The sequence below is a fragment of the Meleagris gallopavo genome, chromosome Z (assembly GCF_000146605.3).
Source record: "Meleagris gallopavo isolate NT-WF06-2002-E0010 breed Aviagen turkey brand Nicholas breeding stock chromosome Z, Turkey_5.1, whole genome shotgun sequence".
NCBI lineage: Eukaryota > Metazoa > Chordata > Aves > Galliformes > Phasianidae > Meleagris > Meleagris gallopavo.
Genome location: NC_015041.2, coordinates 56,955,661 through 56,976,119, shown reverse-complemented (window position 1 = coordinate 56,976,119; position 20,459 = coordinate 56,955,661). Strand labels below are relative to the sequence as shown.

The 20,459-nt window shown below is 36.5% G+C and overlaps 1 protein-coding gene across 1 annotated transcript in view; it reads right to left on the bottom strand.

Moving 5' to 3' along the window:
• SSBP2 (single stranded DNA binding protein 2) overlaps window positions 1–20,459 on the bottom strand; it is a 162,624-nt gene continuing 142,165 nt past the window's right edge. The window contains exons 11-17 of the mRNA XM_031557442.1: window positions 20,053–20,088; window positions 15,958–16,012; window positions 12,859–12,929; window positions 11,574–11,652; window positions 8,570–8,598; window positions 2,905–3,003; window positions 1–747 (exon numbers count right to left, since the gene is read on the bottom strand). Of these exons, the coding sequence (XP_031413302.1) occupies window positions 718–747; window positions 2,905–3,003; window positions 8,570–8,598; window positions 11,574–11,652; window positions 12,859–12,929; window positions 15,958–16,012; window positions 20,053–20,088 (399 nt within the window). The 3' untranslated portion in view covers window positions 1–717. The remainder of the gene's footprint in view (window positions 748–2,904; window positions 3,004–8,569; window positions 8,599–11,573; window positions 11,653–12,858; window positions 12,930–15,957; window positions 16,013–20,052; window positions 20,089–20,459) is intronic.

Sequence of the window (20,459 nt, the reverse complement as noted above, 5' to 3'; positions counted from 1 at the left end):
TTTTTTAAAGGCAAAGTATTAAAAAAAATCACCAAACTAGGTGAAAATTATTAAATTTCTCCGAAAAATTAAGATGAGCTTTCTTCTATTTCTTGAGACAACACAGTTTGTGATTCACAGGGTATGTAACTGGTATCAAACACAAGTTAATGAAAGCTCTTATAAGCAATTTTATTCCTATCCATAATGGCAGACATTTACAAAATCAGAATTTATCAAATGAGTTCACCTTAAAAAATAACTTATAAAGCAATGATATATGCAACGTAAAACAGTTCAGGAGGAGAGAGGGCAAGCAAATTTTAACAATTAAATGTAAACGTGAAAAAAAAAAAGATGGAATATAAGTCCCTACTTTTCATTTCTACTTAAGATGTCATGTGATAATATTTTACAGTGTCCTGCAGGGCTATATATGTATGTGTGTATTTCTGTGCCACACACACATACATATACATTTACCCATGCATGTACATACACAGATAATTGCAGTTCCATCATGGGCAGTTCTGTTATGCCATTCAGTTGTCTCAATCATGTTTGGGACCCACTTTCTTGAAAAAACAGGGGAGATGGTAGGAAAAAAAAATGGTGGGTCTGATTGTGTCTGAGATCCTTTTGTTAAGACTGTACACTGGGATGAATAATTTTCTTCTGTAGTAGCTCTCTGAAGAGGGCCAACTCACTGTGGTCTTCAGGACGAGACTTGTTAACGGATCACACACTCATTGTCATGCTAGGGGAGTACTGAAAAAAGAGGAATTCACATTTTAACAACTGTTTTTTACCCAGGTAACTATAACCACTTCAGGACCACTGAGTTCAAATGTCAACATGCTCTCTGAATTTTCTCCTACATCTGTATTATAGCCTGAGCAAAGGCTTGTAGTTCAATTTGCAGAATCATAATTTCTATTACCCTTCATTCATTATGTAAAAATACAGCTCTTACTGATTGAGTCAACTCACTCAAAGATTACTTCCGTGTTACCTGACTGATGTGATGAGCCATTACTTCAGTGATGCTTTCCAGACCTTTTCCTGATTGATTTTGGCTACTGGGGATTTAGGTAGTCAAAGAGCTGACCTCAAGTAGAGCAGCTGCATTTGTGGTAGGCTGAACCACGTAAATATTCTGGAGAGCTTTTTATTACTTGATGGGAAGAAGGGCGTGCAGATAAGCCTGACTGGAATTCAGCTGCGCTTTTAGTCTCTATTATTCAGTGTTATTGACTTTAGGAGACAAGCTGAATCAGTGACCGCTCTCCTTTACGTGAACTGAAAGTTCAGTCACCACTTTAACTTATTATTTTAACACAAGCTGAACTGCAGCCCTTATAGAAGTTACAGTTGTCCTCCAGTTAGCAGTACTTTATTACAAATAATCAATGGCACAGCACAGAACTCCACATCTATATACCTAATTTGTGACTTGAAGACTATAGAAACTCAATCGGCCTAAAATCTAAGTAGAGGAAAATGTTCAATACAAGAAAATTACTGTAATGAAAACTGATAGAAGAAATGGAAATATTTATTTGCCTTTGCAAAAACAAGGCAGGCAGTGAGATAATTGCCAAAGCTGGAGCTTTGAGTTGGCTGCTTCCAAGTGTCTGTGAATACCTGATATGGGTCTTTGTCATGTAGATTGCACAGAATCTACTCAGGTAAAATATCCCTGATGTTTCTTCTGTTTTGAAGCTTGATCTCACCCTGGGCTGAGCATTCTCACAGTGGGTCAGCATGCTTATGTTAACCAATGAGAGAGAACAACTCAAATGTTTAAAGTAGAGCCTTTGTTGAAGTGAGTTTCTGTATTATAGTAAAGGTCAGTGTATCCCAGTAGTCACTTTGGACAAGGAATCTAAAGACAAAGTAATGCTTATTTGTCAGTTTTACTTTATTATAAGTCTCCCTAATCCCAGTCAAAACCCCTGATGAATGGCAAAGAAGTTCTGCCTTCTGTTCAGGCAAAGTAAGCCAAATTGAAAGTCAAAGATTACCACGACCAAAGATCACATTTAATTGAGGTTTTTCTGTCTAGTGCTTTTTTGGCAGATTTTAAAACATCTATCTATTTAGGTGGTACAAACTGATTTCCTCCAATACTCCAAACAGTTTGACCATATGCCCTCTTTCTGAGGATACACGCAACTAACATGTAGAAACTGCTCTGCCTTTCTTTTCACTTTCAAATAAGTAAATAATAACAACAACAAAACACCCCAAAATCTGATTCCCATTGAACTTGCCATGCAATTTTTCTTTCTGTGATTTGAGAAGAACTGTTTATTCACATTTAATAAGTCAAAATTCACCACTGGCATAGTTAATGAAGTTGCACTCACTTCTGGCAGCAGTGATTTCCAATAAGAATAGAAGTGTTGAAGCCACTCAGCACTTCTGAAAAATCAGGCCACTTCTACTTAGGAACCTAAATGTGGATTTAGAAACCCAGCTTCAGGCACAGGAGTAGGAAAATACCTTGCAATGTACTATACCATGTTTTGCTGCCTTAAGTGGTCTCCGTTACAAAAAAAAAAAACAACACCATTTGTCCAAGAATGAACACTAGAGGGCACCTTTGCCTTTTCTGCCTTTGAGACCATACTACCTCCTTAAAACAAGAGATCTGGTGCTCTTATTTATATACTTCAGTGTGAATTTGTCCTAGAAGATATTCCTGCAGTGTAAAACACATTGTTTAGGAGTCAAATGTTGAGCAATCACAAACTGAAATACTCAGATGTAAAGATTTGTACTTCAGCTGCTCAGATAGCACCTGATAAATGCCCACTCTGCATCACTGAACACTGAATGCATATTATTTTTCTTTTTCCTTTTAAACAAAATATCAGGAACAAGAGTTCCCAAAGTAAAACAACTCCATAAATAAATACTTACGCTCTCACTCTGAAAAGGGTTTAGGAAGTTTCCACCCATCTCACCGTCATCTCTGGGAGTGCCAGGCTGATTACTCATGCTCATATTACTGGGAGAGTTCTGTTAAACAAGATTTTAAAACACAGATTAAGTGCTGAACACCAGTTAATTTCCAGGCTTCATGAAGTGTCACACACTCGGTACTACAACACAAAGTAGCGCAGCATACTATGCAACGCACTAGATTTACAAAGAGAGATAAGACTGCTGAGATCTGCAGCCTTATGTCAATAATTTCAGCCCATGCAGACAGGTTTCTGGCCCTGAAAGAACAACTATTTACCTGCAATCCTAATTTTCAGGGTTACTGCCACCATCCTCTCCTAATAAAGTCAGGAAAAACTATAAATGACTTCAGCAGGTCTAAGAGTAAGCTTTGGCACTGTGTTCATTCATATGGTCAAATCCAGCGAAGTCTACGAGTATGTGTCTTGACATACATGACTTCTGAAGGCATACCTGGTGGTCAACATGTGGACAGTATACACAGACCTTACAAATCAAGGCCCATATCTGGGGACTCTGCTCACACTGTTAATGGAAATAATTTCATAAGTAGTTCAGGAATGTAGTCAGACATGGAGGTGCTAAACCACTTCACTGTGAGCAGCTAATAAGGAGTTTATAGGCAGCTGAGTTAAGGAAGATTCAGACAAAGTGCTCCCGATCCAGCCCCCAGATCAGACTTGCACACACTTTCAGAACCAGCTGTACTTTTGTATTTGCTTACACGGAGCCTATTGCAAGAGTGTCTTAATTTACTTTTCCAGTGTCTAGTTGTAACTGAGATGCTAATTAATAGTAACAATACAAAGGCATCTGAAGATAAATGTCTATTTAAAAAAAAATAGATATTACACAATCAGATCTACAAGGTTCAGAAAATGATTTCATGATTCAATTACTTACAGAAGGGATGAAACTAGTTAACTGTTACAGAAATTATTCAGTCAACAGCTAATACATGATTATATCAGACACTACAATTCATTAGCTGTTTTCACAAAGCTCATTTGTGGCAACCTGTCACGCCTGGAGTACAAATGCTTCTATTTCTATCACTGTTAAGACTCCTGTTAACAGAGTTTTTGTGTTGGAAAAGGAATAGTCATGGAAATATGAAACCAGGATCTTCTTTAGAAAAGTTTATAATGTCTATCATAGTTTTCACCTCGTGTCTCTTGATCCAAAAAACTGAATGTTACTGCTGTTAAATTTTACCAGTACAAATCCAAGTTTGATACATCAATATGAACTTAACAAAAATCCAGTGTAATTTACCAGCAAGCTGGTAAAACACAACTTTATTTTGTTGTAAGTGGCCAAATAGCAACAGCTCAAAGAACCCCGAGTCATCCTTTTTTTGGTATGTTATTTCTGAATTAGAATAACAGATAGTATGGCTGCTAGCATAGTTTTATAAGACTTCTTTAAAAAAAGATGCACCTTACTTTGAAAATACCTACAGAAAGTATTCATTTAGGATAACTCAGTCTGCAGTAGGATAAACCATGAATGAAAAAAATACGAAAGATTAAATTAAGAGAAAGACTCCTGAATTCCTTGGTATTCCTCACTACTACAAAGACTACCCACCCCACAGTGGCTTTCTAAAGAATTCCAGAAGGATTGAGGCTGGCATAGTCTCTCTGTCCCAGCCCCTGCTTCAGCAGGAACTCTCAGAGGAGGGTGCCCAGGCTCACGCCCAGGTGGCTTTTGGAGATCTTCAAGGAGGAGATCCCACAGTTTCTGTGTCCCTGTACCAGCACTCCATCACCTGCACAGCACAGAATGCTGTCTGATAGTCAGAAGGAACCTCCTGCGCTCCAGCTTCTGCCTGGTGCCTTTTCTTCTATCACAGCACCACTGACAAGAGCCTGGCTCCATTCAAGTGGTGCTCAATGGCAGGAAATAACATGTTCTGGAGAATTCAGTGAATAGCTATAACTTCTTTCCCTTCACACCCTATTTCTGAACAGTCCTATTGGTACTCTAAAAGCTCCATTTTGTCCTCTGCCCATGATTTAAATATTGTAAAATGTTACAGAGTTCCACAGGATTATTTACTTCCACCACCAGGAAGAACAAAATTTAATTTGCACCTAGCTTCTCCAAAGCTTAAATCTGTTACCTTTGTTACCATACGAGCAGACCAGTGGGACTGATTGTAGTACATGCCATCTGCTTTGAAATGCCTTTTGCAGAACTAATGAAAAGCTGCCGTTAAGTTTTTACCATAATCTTGATCACCATTTTCAATCTGAATGGTTACAGGTTCAGCTTGGTGTATCTATTTGCAACTATAGATTAATTATTAAATTATTACACAATCCACATGCAGGCAGAATTGTTTTTATAAGCAACCTGAAATATTAAAGTTGGGTCAAGATCTTGGCCTTCTGTGTTCTTTACCAACTCATTCACTCTGCTTCTAATGGTGATTCTCAGATCCCCAGGAATCACAGGACAGCAGCACCAACAAAAACAGCAGCAAATTAACTAATTAACACCAGACAATTACATTTGTTCTTCAGTGAAGTTATTGGAGCAAATTTTAGGGATCCACAGTTTGTAAAAGGTTGAAAACTATTGCCTCAGTTCAACCGCACCTATCAGACCTGAAGCAGGAATTAATTCAGGGTAGTCCTGTTGCCTATGTTATGCAGGAGGTCATACAACACAATCATAGCAGTCCCTTCTGGCCTTAAAATCTATGAATATAAAGTTTAAAACTCACTAAGGCCTTGTCACATTTATTTTATATGATGCTCCCGTACTTTTGATCATTCCTTGGGGATTTACCCCTATTTTATCTTGCTCTGTGTAGTACAAAGCTTTGAAATTCTGCAATTGCTACAGTATGCCAGCCCCAAAGGTTCAAATTCCTGACATAAATGCTTTTATAGCAACTCCCCTGGGTGGCTTTTATGGCCAGTATGGGGTTTCTCATTGTAGCACTAGCTGAATTTTTCCAAAGCTAGTACTTCTTTGATGACTGCACAAATTCCACGGGCACTGAAAGAAACACTGGTTATTAATGTTTATTTAATATGCATAATTTCAGTTCATTTACTTCCTCCATCTCAATCTACTTCATAAAAGCTTCATGTTTTGCCATTCAGCCAATTAAAGTAAAATCGTCTTTGTCTATGGAAAATGTAGCTCTGAATTCTGTGAGCTGTACTGACTCCACCAAGGCTGGATTAATTTCCTTTATCTCATGGGAAAAGACAATCAGCTACTCTAATATGCATTTTAATCCACTGGAGTTCTACAGCGTATCTGAGCATGCAGCAACGCCCAAGCAAACTCTGTTAGCTCCATTGAACAATTCCTGTCATATTAATTAGTAATCTGGAAATCTGTGTGTGAAAAAGCCAACTGCAGGACTAGCTGGTGATGTGTAAAGGGAGATTGTCGCTGTAACCAGAACAATCCTGGTAAATGTGTACAAAATTGGAAGGCAGACATGTAGCAATTCTGCATGCATCAACTCTATAAATACACAATTTCCTGCAAGCAGAACCTCCAATCAAATTTCAAAAGTATTATGTGATATTATCTGCATGAAATTGTCATTGCAATACACAAGGCTCTGCCCACAGACTTCTTCTGGTACCAGTGAAGGTTGCCTATTGGACTGTGCTATTAAGAAAAAGGTATTTACAAGCGATTATATAGAATACTGTAACAAAACAACTCTGTTACTTCCAGAGTAAACACCATTTTCTTTTAGTTATTTGAAGACGTGCCTCCAATCTGATTTGTATGATGTTTATTAAGGTCAACAAATTACAGGACTTCCAGGTAAATGTCTGGATCCAGGTTTTCAGAATACCTGATTATCATATTAGTACATATACTGATATTTAATACCAGTGGGTTCAATATAATCTTTTAAAAATAGTCCTATGGCAAGCTAATAGATATGGCTTTATTGTTCTCTTTTTTTTCTTAAAAGTGCTGCAGTTTGCAAAACAAAACATTACAGGATCAGGAACATTGATTTTTAAAGTGATGTATGCTTATTATCATTGAATCCACCTCTGCAGCTCTCAGCATAGCTCATTTAGGACAATATGGTCATTTCAGACCCTTACTTTACACTTTGCAGGGCCTGAACACAATGCAGACCTTAAAGGCTTATAAAAACATAGCACTGCTATACATGCTACTCTATCACAGGAGCAGCAGCCAGCTCCAAGACGCACTGCTGAGCTACTTCTCTTCAGGAATGGCCACAGAGGGCTGTTGTAGAGCCATAACCACCTGCACAATTTTGAAACTATGCTGTTTGCCTGTGGTGAATTTCTTCTGATGCAAGATAATGTCTTCTATATTGGCAGCAACTGCAAATCCATTATGAACAGCACAGCACACTATGATACATGTCTATGTACGCTTTACAAGCTGCTCTTCTCCCACAGCCCTACCTGAGTGCCACCTGGGGAACAGTTCAGGCTCCTCCTTCTCCACTTTAGAAATACAAATACATTTCACTAACTATATGTGCCTTTTGGACAGCTGGGAGTGTATTCTCAGCCTACAGAGTTCTATTTCAACAGAAATTTAGGCATCTATGTGTTGCATTTCACCATAGCCCAGGGCCAGCCTGAGGGTGCATCAACAGTGATGTCCTCAGTAGGACCACAGCATCCACAGACACGTCCAAAGTAAAAAAGCAGTGCTGTGGTACTTAGTCCTGAACCAGCCAAAGTACAAGAGCACTTCATACACTTATCACAATCTCATGCTCCTTTTTGGAAGATTGTTAAGAATTTTGCAACAAAAGAATAAGCTACAGAATTTTAACTGAAACAAGCTATTCATCTTTTTCTATATTTGTAGATCAAAAGCACAAAAGTGCAGCGGTTTACTGATATACTTATTAATTTTAGTCAGTTACACCTGAAGACACTGAGTACAAAACAGTAGTTTGCAGGGACAGATTTATACTGCTTTATCAATGCCAAATAAGCTCATTAATTCCTTATTTGAATAAGTTCCTAAATTAATAATGATCACATACATAGTAGAGTTCTATTTTTATGGAAGAAGTGACACATTAAAGCATAATATTATTTTTGCAGATGCAAAACCCCTGCAGGTTAAGCTCACATTTGTTCTAAGTAAACTATTTAATGGTTATGGAATCAAAACAGTGACTCTTCTGCAAGTATTTTTAAATCTAGCTTTTAGAGACTGATTAAGATATCAACTGTGCCTTACAGAGGTGACAAAGACAATCATGCACTGCATAAAAGTAACATCCTAAAGGCATTTTCCCCAGCTGGCACCTAATGATATTTATTAGAACTGTACTATCACAGAATCTTTGAATGGCTTAGTATAGAAGGTTGTAACATGATTAATCAAAATATGAAATGGACATATATTAATCACATGCATTATTAGTACACATTATTACACAATATAAAGTGACTCTATTTATATTCTCTATATTCTTTATAATTTCTTTAAAATTTTCAGCTAATATTTATTGTCCGCATTGCCTCCAAATAGTTAACGAGCAGAAAATGTAGATACATAATAAAAAGATTCATAACAAAGACAAAGAAAATATGTTTACAATGAAATATTAAAAAATATATTACTAGGTACTCACTTTGGAAATACTGTCCATGTCTCCTGACCCTTAAATTAAAACAAAATAATTATTCAATTAGTTTTGAACTGAGATTACTCAAAAAGCTTTTTTTCCATACTAAATATAAAGTATGACAGCAATATTTTTAAATTTACTGGTTCACTATCTCCTTCCTTCCCAGTATCTCATTTTGTAAAAGTTTACTGTCAATATAGGATAATGCTAGTTTCATGTACGCACCTACTGTAAAAAGAAAAGAATGAAGGACACATTTCTCTTTTGCACTGCCAATTTGAATCACATCTGCTAGGATGAGACAGCCTAGTACAATCTGAAGAAGAGTATGTCCAACCTCCCTGACCTCTCAGCCAGGGCAGGGTACAGGTAATGCAGTTAATTCGGGGTACATACACCTAAGAGAAATGTTGCTGCAGACCAAAGAAAAAAAAGATAAAAGCAAAGTCATGGACAACTAGTGGAAGTTAATATTTTTGGGGTAGGAAAAAAAAAGAAAGACCATATTTTTACTGAACTTAAGTTATTCAGAACTCCCTTTTAAGGAGTGCTCTAGTGAACTCTTGTTCATCAGTGCCTTTACTCAAAAAGCACTAACCTACACTCAAACTTGCTTAGATGATACCCACTTTTAATGTATTACAAACACTGATGATGACATTATCATTTAGAAGCAGATGATCCTCAGGGTTGGAATAACAGAAACCAAATAAACTGGAATACAGTGAATGAAAGACTACTGGCAAGATTTTTTTTTACATGTTCTCACTTTGGTAAAGACAAGAATAAAGGAAATATTTTAGGAGGCATGTATCACAGAAAGCATTTTTAGGAGCAACAGACAATAAACAATTCTGCTCACCTATTTAGAGGAAAGACACTCCAACTAGAAGAGTGTCATAGAAAAACAATGAAGCAAGTGGGGTTGTGGGAAGTGACTGAAGTAGCTTACTAGACTTAGCCACAGAAAATAAAGGTTGAGAAAGAGTAAGATGTCTCTCCATAAATGCATCAAATTCATGAATGTTATGAAGAGAAAGAGCTATTTTGTTACAGCCAAAATAACACACGGTGGTGGAAATGAGCAAAAGACTTCCAACCACCAGCTCTGCACTCTACCACCGGTACAACAGTTGTGGTCAAAGAAGATTGGTAAATAGAAGATTGTACGTACAATTAACACCTTTGATTGCGAGACACTGCTGCCTACCGCAGCACGGAAATGAAAGCAGATCTCCCCCAGCCTTCCTCAGCAGAAAGAACTCAATTTCACTTTCAATTCAAAATTAACCTTATGAAGAAGTCATAGTTGATTTGACTAAGCATGTAATCATTTTCACTGCCAGAAGTAACTAAACAAATGCTACATACATACAAAATCCTTCTGTAACTTTCAATTTTATTTCTTATTTTATCCAAGAAACAATTCCATGGCTATGGAAACTGACAGAAAAAAATGTAATTACCTTTTGTACAGTTTCTCAATTATTTGCATGTAATGTGCATCATTACTAATTAAAGCAACAACACATTTTAGGATTGTAATTCGTAAAGTAAGGCTGTAAAATCACTAAATTCCCTTATGTAAAGTAATTTAGGAATTTTAGGAACCTGTCCTCCTACAAATAAAAAGGACAATTCTATCAGGAATTAGATGTGTACTGTTGAATTTTAGTAGTTCAGAATGTATCTCCTACATAGATTTTGATAGCATAGCTATTTCTCATCTTGTTATAAACTTTTTTTGAAATTTCTCCCTTTCTTTTGCCTTTTTATGATTCTGTCTCACAGTCCGCAACTCTGGTGTTAGGAATGAGAGATACTTCTTTGCCATGAGAGTATAGAATTAAATGTTATTAATTGCAGGATGAAGTTGAGGTTCATCCACACCCGCACTGTGAAGATGACAGAGCTTTTTGCCAGGGAGAAAAGCCAGATGGAAGTGGCAGCTTGGCATCTACCAGCTGGACATGTATTCAGCTTGCTGGGGTTTTTCCCCATAAAGGAAAATGGCACTCGGGAAAAAGCTGCTGGTGCTTTGTGGAGGCAGCTCTCAGATGTAAAAGAGAACCTTGCCTGGCAAACAAGAGAAACAGAAGTTGCTGCCTGTCACAAGAAGATGGAAGAGTAAGACATGTGAACTGTATTCACTGTTACTGCCCTGTTGTGAGCAGAAATAAATTCCTTGTCTCTATTTCTTGTGGGTGTGGAGAAGTAAGGCAGAAATGCAATTTATTTAACTGTCCCTTGTTTCGTACAGCTTTTCAAGTGTCTATCATCCTTCTAGCAAAGAGCAAAAGCAAAGAGCAAAGAGCTTGCTAGTCAACAGATAAAGCAATGAATGTTTTGTAGAACTGTGCAAGGCTTCTCCCTTAGATTTGTGTCCTTCAAAAATTATAGTGTCAACAGGCAAAATAGTATCCCGTTTTTCCTGTGTTTGTACGCTCTAACAAAATAGCGTGCTCTGTCTTGTTGCATTAAAATTGGCACTTGTATGATGCTGCTTGTGTGAATGGAGTAATAACACTAATTATTAACAGACGGATGGTTAATTATAGAACAAATGAAGATATCCAACTGTTGGGATAAAAGCAGTTTAACACATACATCAGTGTATGTAATAACTTACTTCCAGGTAATTGATTAGAGCCTACACCAGCATGTCAGAGTAACACCTCAAGTTTTTGAAAGATGAGAATAAGTAAAAATGGCTCATAAGCCATCACTTCCACTTAACTGTCATATTACATATGCTTTTAGAGTGTTTTCAATCCACTGGGATAAAACTATACTTTGTTACATTAATACAATACAGCATTTTTCTTCCAGAACTACATTATATATGCCAATTCATAAGCACAAAAAGTATCCTAATACTTTTAACTGATGTATTTACAGCTATTTTTTAACAAGATTTTTACATACAGTTTTCCACGTCACTCAGAGAACACAGAAAATGGCACTGGTTGTTGAAAATTCACATTGTCCATGATATTACTATTATTACCTAATGATCCATTCATATGATGTGAATCCATTCCACCCAGTCCACTCATAGGTCCATCTGACCCTGGCCCCATTGGAAACTATGAAAGGATCAGACATTAAAAACCGGTATTACTGTACAAATTTTTTATTAGATGTCATCTAATAAAAAGAAAATATTCCTCAGGACAAAAGTAAAAAAGTACACAGTCCCAGATCCGAATTGAAAGTCAAGTGAAAGTCCTATGTGAAGACTGTAAAAGCATCATTGCTTTTGTTTACTTTTTCTAATTGCTGCCTTCATGATTTTTTGAGAACTTACCTCTGTAGGCTGGCACAAAATTTAGCAATAATTCATTATTCACTTCAATACCTTGTCAGTGTATGACACAATACATTGTGTATGACTTTCAAACCTGCCAGTGCCCTAGCTCTATTCCTATTGAACTTACAGGGAATTTTACTATTCTCTTCAACAAGTACTTGATTAATGAACAGCTTTCATACCCCATCCTATCTATACTGACAATCAAATATATTTGTAGTGTGAGTAGTTTCTGTTCAATTGTAGTTATTAACCTCAATTCAGTTTTTCAAAAACTCAGAGGCATTAACATTATAGAATATTTTCTACAATTCACTGAGTAGTGAACTAGGAATATCTGAAAGTCTGATTTTTCAAGTTCTACTGGCCTTTGTTTTTCATTAAGGCCCATAAAGTGGACTGTACTAAAGTGAAATATGGTTGTATTAAAGAAATACTACGAAACTGAAAGCACAGAGATCAGAAAAGATACAAGTTCCACCTAAGAATCCAGATTTTCATCAGTTCTAAAACTTCTGAAGTTTAGGGCTAAAACAGAAGTTTGTTTTTTTCTTAGAAATACTAATCTTATCCCTTTATTACAGAACACCCAGGCAACATGACATTGCGTCACTTTCAACGTTTCTATCTTGGAGATATTATGGAATTTTTGAGCCTTTCAGAAACTAATACTTAGTGGCAGCTCTAAGGATTATGACATTTCACAAGGAAATCTATTTTACATTGCAATCTGACAACTAAGCTATCACCAAGACCCATAAGCACAAGTTTCTAAGGTCTAAGTGTAGAAAAAGTGCCCCAATCATTATTTTATATGTACTGTTATGATTGATTTGAGAAACATTAAAAAGGACAGGGAAGCAGCTAAAGCATCATCCACAATAACAGAAAACTTATTATTAAAAATATTTGATGTAAATGTAGCAGTTTGGATATAACAACCCTTTTTATTCAAATAGAATATAACCAGATTCATATTTACGTTAGGTCTGTTGGGTCCAGGTGGTACTGCATTCATTAAAGTGTACATGTTGTCTCCAGAGTTGGTTGAATCTGTAATAAGAGACTATTTTAAGTGCCAATATGTATATTTCAATGAATCTACTCACCTAAGACGTTTCTCGTCATTTTGTACATATTATTTCCTGTGCCTGAATCACTGTTACACAGTAGTAATATAAAGGAAGATTTCATTCCCTTTCTATTTCTACCACACAACAGAGCTATGAAAAGAAATAATTGCAGTGATCCCTGAGTGACTATTTCTAGACTCCAGCTTTACACATGACTGTTAAAAGGTTTATAAATCACCCAGTATCTAAGTATTTAATTCCATAAACCCTTTCTCCTGGACTTTCAAATTATTTCAGTCATCTTTGACATTCTCTCTAAAACAGGAGTCTCTTTCTTATCAATGCTTTCTGTAATTTGTTTTCCATCTGTAATAAATGATAAATAGTTTCCCATCATACAGACTTCAAGTTAGTATAGTAAATGGAATTTTTTATTCTTCCTCATCTGTGTCAGTCCATTAGATTTTGAACATATCTAGCTATTCAACAGAGCACTGTGCAAAGATCCTCACTCTAAGAACAGCTTTAGTTGATCTGTCTTCAAGGTGCAGTGTGGTGCAATGCTTCAAAACAAACCTGTGTTCAAAGCCAACAAAACTATTCTGGAGCAGCATAGAGCGTCAGCTATTAATTCTGACAAGATTTTCACTGGGCCTTGCTGTAGACACAGCTATAAGACTTGATCTCCAATTTAATGTGCATGAACTTTCTTCTCTGGTGGAGCACTGCACCTCCAGCGTGAAATGCAAGATGTAGCTAGCAAGACATACAGGAGTCTTCAGGTTGAACTGAAGAAGCCAATAGGTGAGAATTACTATTAGATACAAATTATTCATTCTGATCTCAAACTTATCTGCTAACACATATAAAGTCTTAACACCTTTCATCAAAATATCAAAGAAAGGGAAAGGAAAAAATGCAGCAGATGGTGAACAAATTAGCAAAAGTCTTTCCCAAAGGAACCTGAGAAGAAATAGGCCATATAATGAAAAATTTTACTGAGAGGTAAATGTCTTAGGTAAAGTTTAAATATATTTTGAAAGGGACAGCGTAACATTAAAAAAAAATACTGGCAGCTCTGGAAAATCTGTAACCTCCACGGTATCTGCAAAAAGATCTCAAACAGACCATTCAATCTCTTTGAACCAAAGTTATGAACTCCAGACCATGCAAAATTCAATTCTGAGCTGCAAATCTTTTTTTCCAAAACAAGGTGATGGATGTCTTCTAAGTCTGAAGTAATGAAAGTAAAAAAGCCTAGATCTGATTGAAATGTTTTGGAATTGAGAATGTGGCCTGATCTGATGTGGCGCGAGAATATATTTGTAAACTGCATTCATTAAAATCAAGATCTGTGCCTATTTCCCAGTCTTTCTGATGCAGCATTTTAAGTTTCAAGTAACCTTGGTAAGTAAATAATTTCACTATACACAGAGCTGTATTATAACTAGGACATCCAAATGTACTGTTTGTAGATGAGGGGAAATGCAAGCTTTTAACTTCAAGTTATCACAGTGGAAGTAGCATACAGCAAGCTATATTAATGTTTGATGAGGTAAACAAGAAGTTCTTCAACCACAAGATTGTTTTGAGACATACATCCCTGGCTCTCTCCAGGCCTTGAGAACACTCGGAACTGGTCTTCTCAACTAAGTACCTCTGTAAAATTCTCAGATACTTCCTAAGCATCTGCACACTTTGGAATACAGAGTGTTAAAAATTTTTGAGTACCTTTAACTGAAAATAGGAAAAATTTCTCCACAGAAGCTTTACCTGAAATGCACATGGAAAGCCTAACATGTCCCATAACTGCAGGACTGTTTATTTTTAAAGGCGTAGGCTGTCTTGAAGTTTGTTTTATAATAAAATAAATTCTAACTTTTAAATGCCAGCTTGCACTATGTATCTTTTTCCACAAGTGATATAGCTGATGAAGCCCTACTCTCTACCTTGCGTTTTTAAAGCCTTGGAATTGTAATTTAAAAAAATATTATATTGATGCAAGAAGTTTTCATGGGAAATTAGGTAACTTCCCTGCCCTCATACACTACAGAGGACAGCAAGAACATGTTGGATATAAAGACTGAGGATTCTATTTCATAACTGAGGTGAACAGGTCTATCTTAGCTGGGTAAAGTTAAAGTGCATTACAAAGACAAACGTTGTCCAAAAGGAGTCTCAGTAGCTACTAAATACTGTGTAATGTATTTAGTTTCATCTTAGACTCCCGATGTTGTCCACAGGGGAGGACAGCATCTTCCACATGTTGTGATTTTTCCCTTCTTTGAAGAACAGAGATGTAGTATCTGTCTGATGAATTTTAAGCCTTGAAAAGGTAATTAGCTGGCCTGAATCTTCCCATCCTGATCGGTTCTTCAAACCTTGGTAGCAGTGTGGCCAGTCTTTTGTCACCAAGTTGTCAGAATGTCAGTATACAGACCATGTAACTAGGGAAACAATGGGGCCCTGAAGATCTGGGAACAGATAACTGGTAGAACACAACAAGGGTCCTTCTGAGGTCTTAACTCCTTCACAGCAGGACAGAGGAGAGCCATCTGCCCACAGTGGCTGGCTGCTGGATGACACAGCCATGCCTGTGAGTTACACTTCATCTGAGATCCACAGGCTCATCAGGTCTGTCCCACAGGATACTACAATGGAGTTTTACCAGTTCAGAGATCTCCTCATTTCCAGCCTGACAGAACTGTCCCAGATAACTTTACCAAAAACAAATAAAGACGGTGTCTTTTTTTCCTTTTTTTTTGTTTTCCTTTCTACTGCTGAAATCATGCAAGAAAGGTCGGGCTAGAAATGAACTGCTTTGAACTGTATAGATATAATGACTTGTATGTCTGTAAGACAGCAGGGACAGAAAGGGAGTTAGAGAGTAGGAAAAAAATTATATAGAACATATAAGGCTAATAATTCCTCATTAAAATCAAAGTTTATAACGTACTTCTAAAGTCCCTTATAATTTTCTTTTATAGTTTCTAAGTACATTTCAGTACCTGCTGGACTAGGCATGATGGGTGTTCCTGGTGGCCCTCCACCTCCTGGAGGACCCTAGAGAGAGTAGGAAATGTCAGTTAGAATGAAATGAAAAAACACCACAGAAAAAAAAATGAACACAGCACAAATGAAAACAAAGTATAAATGTCCCCCACACACATATTCTGATAAGCAAGCAGAACAGCTACTGAAAGACTGAGACAACACAATTGCTCAGCATAGGCATAAACCTATGTACACAGGTATATTGACACAAGAATATCCGTTAGTCAGTAACTGTACCACAATGTGAGTCAGACAAGAGAAATAACCTGGATCAGGACCTGAAACAGTTATATTTAATTCCCTCAATTGACTTTTGTTACCACTGTTTTCTAATTGGATTTTCTATTCTGTTGTGCTTTGTTTCAGAGTAGCCGGTGTTCACTAAGCGCAAAGTGAAGGGGTCTTATGGAAAGGGAGGAAGGTAGCCATCTTAAGGGTTTCTTTGAGACAGTTAGTATCTCTGTGCCTTTAGCCAACTTAATTCAGCCTGTATAATATTCTACATTTTTGAAAAATAGCATCTGTATACACACTTCCTTCTCAAACTAATGACAAATGGATAAAAAAGAGTCACTATAGTAGTGGCAGCATAAGTTTGGGTACAGTTTTATCACTTGTCTAGACTGCTAAATCATAGATTACAAACAGCAACAAAACACAAACCAAGCAAGGAATATTACTTCCTTAGTTTCAGGTATTCCTGTGTTACAGTTTTTATGAGTAAGTGCCGTACACCAACATGTCTGGTTGCTAAACATGCTTTTAAAGTTTATTTAGAAACTTCACTATTTTTATTATCAATACCCTAATTGTTTACTAAGCACAGAACTATAGCTTCTTGCTTATATTTGCAGACTCACTAGCATTTTAACCTGAAGAACTACCAACTCAGTGTTATTAAAATGTCTATGTCAATAAAATGTCAATAAATACAAATTGCTCCTCCTCTGCATAATAAAAAACACACAGGTTGGGAACAACAGGTGATTATTTTCAATGCTATATGAATGTTATTATATCTCTTTTATTGTATTTTAAAACAGCAGACAGAGTGCTCCAAACAGTAGCAGATTTTTCAAGTAACACTGACTATGCAGGTTTGGCTGCTCCTATCTGCTTACAAGAACCATTGCTGGGATTTGCTATAAATCACTGAGATATTTTGCAAAGAAGCAACAAAGTTTTGGATTTAAAACAATAAACTCTTTCTCTCAGTGATCTACTAAAACTAACATTTCTTACACAACACTTAGCAGTGATGCACTAGTGTACAATGCTTTCATGCAATCAATATCAGTAATGTAACAGCTTTCTGATTGATACCATTCCTGCCTCTGCTCATTCAAGCAAAATACTTATCACATCAGAAGCAAACCTCTCTATCTGCTAATAAGTGATTAACTCACAGTTAATTGTAAACAAAACAGAAACTATGAATATTAAGCTCAGAAACTCTATGATTTTAGGTTTATATTATTTTTTCAGCCATGGTATAAAGAGATGTAGAAATCACTAACTGGTCATTTATTAGAATAGTAACTCACATTCACTGTTAATAACTGCATCTAATATAAGTTCGGTGTTTGCCCTCAGTGTGTGTATATACCTGTATTTAAAAAAAAGCCTCCTAATGATTTTCCCCCTCCTAATATATTTATATATATTGAAATTATTTCTCAAAAAGCTGTATGATAAAATAGACAGAATAAGCTCCCAAAGTAAGTAGTTCCACAACAAGAGCCCTTTGGCTAAAAAACTGCTTTAAGAACTCTCCAGCTCACACCAGCCCCCACATGATTGCAACTGTTCTGTTCTAAAAAGCTCCTGCCCCCGAGCTTTGCTTATTTAACTGTCTGTACGGCTGACCATCATGTGTTCCATTTTCCAAATTGCAGAGAGTCTCTCTGAAGCAAAACTACTTCTCTCATAGTCAAACAAGACATACAGTGTGCAAGCATTCGTGTTGGCAAAAGCTTTCAACCCATGGTACACCTCATCTGCTCCATCACCGTACTCTGCAAGAGGCAGTCTCTGCTCTGATTGGATCTTCATGAGTGAGTGCCCCTCAACATTTTCTGACTCAGTCTCACAGCTTTACAAAGGATCTGATTCTCCAAATGCTTACATCAACTTCAGCTGTTTTGAATGAAGAGTAGCATTCATGCTAGGAACATCCTAGAATTGGTCAACTTCAGCAGAACAGTGGGGACAAAGAACTAGGCAGCAACCTCTCCCATGGGCACAGCTGGAATTCACAGAGCATATCTACTCAGAGGCTCAGGTATTTTTTTCCAGTACTTTTAATTTTTTCTGTCTCCTTCTTGCACCTTCACATATACTGCTACTTCTCTTCAATGTTCAAGTTAGAGATAGTAAACCACCATCAGTCTCATCACTGTCACTTGCGAAGTAAAATCACCTCATTATGCTTATTCCTCTTCTGCTGCTTATACACTGAAATATGGTGATGTCTTTTTTTGTAAGTCACTTATCCCAGCTGACCTTTGCCTTAATATTTGTACAACAGAGAGAGTCCTTCAGTACAATGTCTGTTTTACTTAGTTTTACCTCTTCAAAATTAATTTCTTTACCATTTCCTTTTCTAGTTTTTCAAGACTTCAGATATTTCAAAGGCTACCATTTCCAAGATCTGCAACAATAAGTGATCACTGGTATCTCGGGCAAAAACAGCAAGAACAGCCTCCCCAACAGAAAGAACTTCCTGAAGTCGATTAAAAGAATTTGCTTGGACATCAGCAGATATAGACTGTGTAAATCAGGCAAATGAGCCCTAGAATTATGGATACTTATCAGAAACTTAATCTCTTCAGCAGCTAATTGTTTAAATAAAGGACAAAATAAATTGTTTTTAACAAGCTTATCCTTGAGCTCATCTTTCAAGCATTATCTCTGAAGGATCATCTCTTTTACGCAGAAATAAAGAGAAACCTACATGTAGCAGAAACAGGTTAAAAAACCATTGATATATTGTCCTCATGGTGAAAGACTTGATATTTCCATGTTCTGAATGATTCATGTTTTTGTTGACTCAAGCTAAAACATGACAATTATCTGACCTTCAGAATATGAAAAATCAAAAGAGAATATAGACTGTCCAGAAAACTGGAATCCAACAACTTGCAAACAAGAATGACAAATGGCAAATGACTGCAGAGAGGAGACAAAATTTCCCCCCCCCCATTACACCATGACTTCAATACTAAATGTGATATAATACATGAAACAATATGCCTTAGAAGAGTAGAAGGGAAGTACAGATAACCCAAGTACAACAATAACGAAAGCAATTAAAACTCAAAAGGGTAAACAAAGTTAATCTCTTGGGATACAAACAAATATGAGCAGCACATACTCCAACAAAGACTTTTGTTGATAGGTAAAATGCTTTTGTGAAGTTCCAGAGAGATGGTTAGCATTCTGTGTTCCACGGAATAACAGATCAATGCTGGGCACAATGACAGTGTTTTAACTATTTCATTCTAAAGTACAGAGTAGGAAAAAGAAAAGCCGCTGACTAACCCATAATAAATTAAGACAATCTCTGTGAAAGACATAATAGACTAGAGAAAAAAGATTTTCTAAGTCTCCAGTAGGTAATTATTAGAATAAAAATTTACATTAAAATATTAGCTAGTATCACCCATTTATATATTTCTTTGGGGAGATAAAAGTTTGCACTCATTCTTTTTTTTTTTTTCCCCTCAAGAAATGAAGGAATTCATACATATTATGTTTCCAATATAGCTGGGTTTTTCGGCCTTATTATATAAGACAATATATTGTATTGGTTATTATAAACATGTTGAAATAAAACAGCACACAGACTCATTTTGACCAGCCTGATAATGATTCTTGTAACAAACATCAACATATGCACCAAAGATGGCAGACAAAATACTCAGTGTTGATCAGATGTTCAGTACTCAGCCAATACCCCAAGGTTCTTCTTAACATCTGGGCTGTTATTCCTTTGCCTGAATAAAATGTAATATCTATTCTAATAAGTAAACACATACAGTAGTACTTACTACATAATTCCCAGGAGATGCTGAAGAATAAGGTATCTGTAACATCAACAGAAAGAAAACAGTAGGTTCTTCTGCAGTGACATGAAGTTCATGCCAATATTTATGAAGACTTATAGGTTAGTGCATTTTTGTTTGTTTCCAACACAAAGTGAAAAATGATGGAAACATATTGTTGTCTTCAAACATAAACACCTTATCAACAACTTGTCATTTTATGCATGTTCAAGTCTAAAATTTGCAATATAGACATAAACTAGATTTCATATCAAATACTTCCATTTAAGGCTACTGCGTCCTCATGGCCACCCTACTGAAAACAATACAAATAATTCATACATTTAAATGTTTACAAACTGGGGTCTGGTGTCTGAGACACCTTGAATTTGTATGTTCTTTCATATATTTAA